This window comes from Polypterus senegalus, chromosome 2 (genome assembly GCF_016835505.1).
Source record: "Polypterus senegalus isolate Bchr_013 chromosome 2, ASM1683550v1, whole genome shotgun sequence".
Taxonomy (NCBI): Eukaryota; Metazoa; Chordata; class Cladistia; order Polypteriformes; family Polypteridae; genus Polypterus; species Polypterus senegalus.
The window spans coordinates 51,987,577-51,994,935 of record NC_053155.1 but is presented as its reverse complement, the minus strand read 5'-3'; the positions used below and the strand labels follow the sequence as shown (position 1 = coordinate 51,994,935).

Below are 7,359 nucleotides of genomic sequence, written 5' to 3'. Positions count from 1 at the left end.
TGGAAGTGAGCTGAATATATCCATCCATTATCCAACCCGCTATATCCTAACTACAGGGTCGCTTGGGTCTACTGGAGCCAATCCCAGTCAGCACAGGGCGCAAGGCAGGAAACAAACCCTGGGCAGGATGCCAGCCCACTGCAGGTCGTGCAGACACACACACACCAAGGACAATTTAGGATTGCCAGTGCACTTGCCCTGCATGTCTTTGGACTGTGGGAGGAAACCCACGCAGACACGGGGAGAACATGCAAACTCCACGCAGGGAGGACCCGGGAAGCGAACCCTAGTGTCCTAACTGTGAGGCAGCAGCGCTACCCACTGCGCTACCGTGCCACCAAGCTGAATATAGTTAAGGCTAATAAAATAATTAAAAAATAGCAAGGTGATATGATTAATAAAATAGTCGAGTTTGCAAACAATGAATTGGCCTTCTTATTATTTTACCATCTTTTTCAACATTTTTTAAGCTTACCTCTTGCATCCTAAGGGAATTTTTTTAGCAATTTCCCCCTGAGGGGATACCACCAAAATAAAACCTTATTATTAAAAAAATTAAGGAAGGAAGTTAATTTTACATTAAAACCTGAAATATATTTCTCAAATGATATAGAATCTGTGTTTTTGTCAAATGTAGATATTCCTTTACTTAATAACTGCGCAAAAATAGCAAAAAAAGCATAGAGTTCACAGTGATTTTCTTCAAATTTTTGTTTTCTGGTACAGTTTATCTCACGTCCAAGAAAAGTCAGGTCAGTTTTTTCACCTCAGAGGAGCCATCTAAAGTTTCATGTTGGTAACACAAAGAAATAAATAATTACAGCATTTGGAAACATGGGCACCCCTCCCACCTCCAGAACGTATCATGCAGGCAGGGGTGCCTAAAATATTTATATAAATATAAAATTAATATCATATATAAGTAATATCTGACACACACACACATATTTATTGAATATGTGCACACATACATAAAAAAATCACACATTTTCGCTTATTTTGCTCATGTTTGGCTCTCTCCTTTTTTTTTTCCCCAAACATGGGCATGTTATCTATCATTGGAAATGTGTCAGCTGCCGCTATACAATGGCATGAAACTTAGAGATGTGGTAACCCACTGAGCCAGAGCCACCTGCCTAGAAATACCAAATACTTGGTGCCAGCCTGTCATGCCCAGCCCTTCTTGTACAGAAGGTAACTCACAATTGGTCCCCTGTAGAAAAACATGGATGGGCTTGTTTTGTTCAGGAGAATCTACTGATATATAACTTGTGTATATTCACTGTTATTTTGTGAAGTTTTTTGCAATAACATGAAAATTCACAAGTGCAGGTGAGACGGGAGCCCCATTGTGCAAGCCTGTGCTGCTGTTTTTGTTCAGACATGGCCATGTGACATGTTGTTGGAAACGTCACAGTCTCAGGTATTCCAATAGTGTGAAGTTTGAGATGGTAAGACCCACTGAGCAAGAGTCAACAAAACACCAGCTGCAGGTTTACAGAGGATTTCTTAGGATTGGGATGTCACACAGAGACATATTTGGACTTGTTTTGATCAGGAGAATCTGCTGTAAATACTGATATGATACTTGTGTATTTTTGCTGTTGTTTTGTGAAGTTATACGAGAGCACAAAGAAATTCAGATAAGTGGTGTGAAGGTTTCTCCAATTTTTGGCCCATGGCTGTCATTTCCTCAGTAGGAGCAATGGTTCAGTGTATTGGTTGAATTTCTATTCGTTGAGACCTTTCAGTTGATGTGTAACACTTGGGTATTCCTTGTACAGAATAATCAATATGGTTGTTTTCATTTTTTTATGATTTCATACCAGATTAAAAGTTAACTGTACTTACTGTAAAAATGTGATCTCCATAAGTGTGTAGACACCTGTTGCTTGAAAGCGAGGTACTGTTTGTGTCGGTGTGTGGCGTAGTTCTCCTGAATTTTTTTAAAACCTTTTTGAACCCTTATTGGCCCGGTACTGGGCTGCTTAGGTTTGGGCATTAGTAGAAGAATGTCTGCTGAGCAATTCAGTATGACTTCTGGTGTCCTCATATATATTAGCTAGCTAGCTAGCAAAGTGAAGCTGAATCTTTCTTATTCCTACTAAATTTAGAATGGCTCATGAGGCATTGCATTATGAAATTCTTCAAAAAGAAATTAATAAAAATTGTTAATAAGAAATGCCTTTTTCTGTACTATTACTAGTTTCAAGCTTTTTTTTTTTTTTTACTTCAGACATCATATACTGGCACACCTAGCCTGAATGCTAGAGAAACTACTGATGAATGTCAATTGTAAAATGTTAATTGTAATGCTATACAACAATCATGTGTCACCAGCTATAATACAAGATGCTGTACCCAATACATATAGAATGGTTTTATACAGAATATGGGAGGATTCAGATACATTTTCTAAAATTTGTATACAATTTTGATTCAAGATAGGTTTGGCATATCTCTCTTCATATTTCAGATGCTTACAATTAAAATACAAATACTGTGTATAGAATGACTCAATTGGCAAGTTGCTTAAGCTGTGATGTATTTCAAATTAATATTAATAACAAAATCAAAAAGCATTTTCATTATAGTTTTGCATTATGAAAGTTACCCATACAATAGTATTGAAAATAAGTTTTGTAAATATTCTAATAAATGATTACTTTCCACGTAGCTGTTTGAAATGTAAAAGCATGGTAAATTATATTAGCAAGTATTTAAAAACATCTGGATTGTAATCTTCTTTACAGGAATTGTGACTGTCTTCACATCCGAAGCAGAGACTGAAGTTTTATATCCAAATTATACGAGATGTGATCATCTTAAACAGATGACAAGGTACATTAAAGTAGCTTTCCTTCTTGTACATCCTCCTAATTACTGATTAGGCACAAGAAGGTCATAGTAGATATGTTTTCTGAGCAAGAAGTATATTATCAATGTGTTGAGGTTGATCGAAAAAGAACTTCTAGGATGAGGCAACTAAAAGTATTAATTTAGTTCTTTTTATTTTGGATAGCACTCTTTAATAATGCAATTACAAAAATAATTAAACCATGCATGAATACACAAACTAAGTTTAACACAAAGTAAAACAGACACATTTCAGTTTGACAACAGAATTACAGTAGCTTTTATAATTGAGATATGGTCAGAAGACAAAAGAGAAGAAACCAAAAACTCTTGACAGCAACAATCCTGAAGAAAATAAATAAACCTTTGGGAAGAAAAGGGTCAGTTTTAATGAACAAAGTCACATTCAAAGTCAGACAAAGCCATGTGTCTTATGTGTCTTTTGGCCTAGGCCAACTGGGCAGTCCCCACCACCACCACCACCACCACCAAAAGTCATTTGGCAGTATTTTAAGCATGTGCTGGGCAGTCTAATAAGAACATCATATCCTTTAATCCCTGAATTTTAAGGCCCCTAGTGTCTCTGGTGCCATTGGCCACTTGGCAGTATAGCAGTAGTACCAAGGGCCACAGCAGTGTGTGTATAGTGTGAAGTCTACATGACCATCATCATCAAGTCCTTCTGTGAGAAACCTAAATACAAAGAGGACTGTTTCATTGATGTTAGGTAGAATGCCCAGAGGGGGCTGGGCGGTCTCATGGTCTGGAACCCCTGCAGATTTTATTTTTTATCTCTAGCCGTTTTTTTTGTTTGTTTGTTTTTTTCTGTCCTCCCTGACCATCGGACCTTACTCTTATTCTATGTTAATTAATGTCTTATTTTAATTCTTACTTTGTATTTTTTTTTCTCTTTTCTTCATCATGTAAAGCACTTTGAGCTACATTATTTGTATGAAAATGTGCTATATAAGTAAATGTTGTTGTTGTATAGACATGGTAAACAAAATAGAAGATGGTCAGTGTGAGTCTTGTGCAAGTGATTAATAAACACATTTGTAGTATGAATAGCTAATCTTCAGCTCTAGTCAGGGTATTCTAGTTTTAAAGAATTATTATTCAACCAGAATTTAAATGCTGAGACCAATAGGACATCTCCTATATAAGCAGGCAAATCATTTGTTTCGTTAATTCTTGCTTTCTTAGGTAAGTAGTATCTTGAGATCTTAACATTCACTCTAATATGTATACATTGATAAGTTCAGATAAATAAGTAAGGTCTGGCCATTTAAAGGTCTATATAACAATGGTGATTATGAAAGTGGCTCAAATCTCATTAAAATTTAATGCAAGTACAGTCCTTAAAACAGGAGTGATGTGCTCAGTCTTCTTAGTTCTAGTAATGATTTCTTATAGCAGTATTTTGAAATAACTCAAAGCTACAAGTAATAGTTTGAAGAACCTGTAAGAAGTTTAGTAATTATTCAGTTCTATTAGAAATAAATGTTTTAATTAACTCCTCTTTATCCTCTATACTTAGGAAATGTCTGTCTATTAAAAACAGTTGTTCCAAACAAATAGTGTGTCAGTATCTGTTGTGTTTAGGATTCTGTGTGGCAGTATGTGTTGATGCTGTAACACTAGTACACGTATTGCCAAGAATATTTTCGCACTTGCTGTTGTTTGTTGTGTTATTTTTTTCTCAGTTTCAAAATATTCCTCAACAGTCATTAGTGGATTTTGAATTTTCTTGTAGTCTAACAAATACCAGAATAGCAAACAGATGAAGGATGTACTTTGCAACTATACACAAACTGTATGAGATACCTCTATTGCCTGGGTGAGAAAGGATAAATGACAAATTATATTAAATCAAACTTTATTAACTTGTTGCATTCTGGGAATTTACTGTAAATTATCTGGTTGAGTATGTGTTTGAAAAGTGACATCCTGGTCACTTCTTATGCAACTGCTTCTCAATAAACTATTTTATTGAACACCCTTGTCACTCATCCCTTGAAATTTTAGGTCTAACCCACTGGACAGCAGTTATCTTAATCTGAAATTTCAGCATATCCCTAATTCAGTATTGTTTTTAAAATGCATGTTTTAATTTAGTAAGCACATATAGTGTCATGGAATGGTGTTCCGTGTGAAAAGTGCTATGTAAAATCAAGACAGTGTGTACATTATGTCTGTATTTATATTTGCTTTGAGATGTTTTTACATTTTATTGGACATTGATTTTCACTGTCTTTTTCAGACAAAGGATTGTTCAAGCCTCTTTACTTCCAGAAATTGCAGAGGATTTGAAAGAAATGTATAAGTTACTGGAGATTCCAGAACATGAACGTATTAATTTTATTGATATATGGGATGATATGGCTTCTCGAAAGGTACTTTTTTCTTAGTAGTTCATAATTAGTAAAATGATATGCAGTTATTTTGTCTAGTTTGAAATCATCCGTAGTTTTAGGAAACTTTTACATTGATATGGAACTTTTCTAACCTACTCACCTACATTTTTTCCAGGATCAATCTGTTTTGTTGAACTGTACCCATGCAGCCTCAGTTTTTGTTCTTGGCTGAAAGGAGTGGAATCTGACGTGGTCTGCTGCTCTTCTAGCTCATCCACTTCAAGATTCAACAAGTATATTCAGAAATGCTTTTCTGCTCACCACAGTGGTACAGAGTTGTTACTGTAGCCTTTCTGCCATCTCAAACCAATCTGGCCATTCTCCTCAGACCCACAAGACATTTAGGTTTACAGAACTGGATGTGTTTTGTTTTATGCACCATTCAGAGTGAACTCTGGAGACTATTGTGTGTTGAAAATTACATGAGATCAGCAGTTACAGAAATACTCAAACTAGTCTTTCTAGCACCAACATGCTGAAAATCTCAGACATCAAATTTCCCTCTTCTTTTATTTGATGTGAATGTTAACTCCTGACATGTATCTGCATGATTTTATGCATGCATTGTGCCGATGCGTCATGATTGGCTGAATTGATAACTGCTTGGTATGCATGTGTACAGGTGTTCCCAATAATTTGCTCAGTGAGTCTTTATTTTTGATTTGTTTAATTTAATTTACTCTATTAAACTCAGAGGGGATAATTTCTTCTCGCATGACAGTTATGTACTATTTATAAAGTTTTTGTATATACTGTATTGGTTCTTTTCAGTTTTTGGATGTGACTGCACACTGATTTCTCTCTCATGGAGTGATTCAAGACTTTTGATTTGTGTAGTGCTACTTATTTCAGTAAAACTCGTCACTATTTTGTCTTTATTGAAAGCCCAGACTGTTAAATTCACATATTTCACAAGATGGTATTTCATATGATTAAGGTGGGAGGCTTTCATAGGTGATGAACAAGTACCACTAATTGTCACTGAAGCAGATTTAGTCAATTAAAAAGAACAAAACTCATTTTAAATCAAGTACTTCTGCCTCAACCATTATCAAAACTTTTCTGTTATATTAGGAGTTGATCAAATTAATTAGGGTATCAGCTTTTTTTTTTTTTTTTTAAATCACAGAGTATTATTTTTGTATGACTGACTTTTTCAGATATTTTTCATGGTGAGAAATAAGCGTGGATGTTTGTCAGGCAGGAAAATTAAAGGATGGCAGCCATGTCTAATACCAAAACCTAGAACTATGACATCTGATTTTTTTTTTTTTTTTTTTTTCAGTTTTTAGTGTTGGTATAGAATTAGCCACATTTACAGAACACTAGCTGTGTAAGTCTGTGCTGTAAAAAGCCCAGGCTCCTAGAAACTATTGAAATCATCAGAAAAAAAGTGAAATGCAGTGTCGGCGGTTTCATTTTGTGGACGTGCTCATCCCCCTTGTCTATCAGTGAGTAAGCGAGTTTGTCTTCGGCACGTTAACTTGGGGCCATCTTGCTGGCTCTTTGAGCTTCATTGCTGTAGCCTCACACTTCAGGGACAGACAGACAGACAGACAGACACTTCCATGCGTAGACGTTTATATATAAGATGGCAAGGAAGTGTGTATTCTACCTTTCAACAGAAGTGTGACTTCAGCTCTACAGCTTATGAAGGATTATCTGTCATTATTATTTGCAGTCGAGTCAATTAATAAAATATTTTTGCACCATGTAAACTTTTTTGTAAGTTGCAGTAATTCGTGTATGTTTGTTTTTTTTCAGGCCCATGATTTAGCCCGCCCTTCCAGTGTGCACTACTTAATGAAAATTATAGAAAAACGAGCAGTTGAAACAGTGCATTTTGCCTATGAGCCAAGCAACAGGTATGCTAAGAAAATATAGGATCAAATAAGCAACCGTCGTGCCCTAAATTACCTCAGTGATTGTGGATAAGTAGACATTCTGATCATCTGTGTTGGAAACTGTTGTTTTTCTCGATAGTTGTATCAGTATCGCAAAGACTTGTTAGTTTCAATAAATTAAAATTGGCGCAGAGTGAGTGTGGGTTAGTGACTGTGCCCGGTGACGGACTGGTGTCCAGGTTTTG

At 35.8% G+C, this 7,359-nt stretch overlaps 1 protein-coding gene across 3 annotated transcripts in view; it reads left to right on the top strand.

Annotated features, from left to right (window-relative positions):
• Positions 1 to 7,359, top strand: part of acp6 (acid phosphatase 6, lysophosphatidic) — a 59,025-nt gene that overhangs the window by 31,441 nt on the left and 20,225 nt on the right. For all 3 annotated transcript variants that reach the window (XM_039743668.1, XM_039743670.1, XM_039743671.1), the window contains exons 5-7: positions 2,754 to 2,841; positions 5,117 to 5,249; positions 7,035 to 7,135. In XM_039743668.1, the coding sequence (XP_039599602.1) occupies positions 2,754 to 2,841; positions 5,117 to 5,249; positions 7,035 to 7,135 (322 nt within the window). The remainder of the gene's footprint in view (positions 1 to 2,753; positions 2,842 to 5,116; positions 5,250 to 7,034; positions 7,136 to 7,359) is intronic.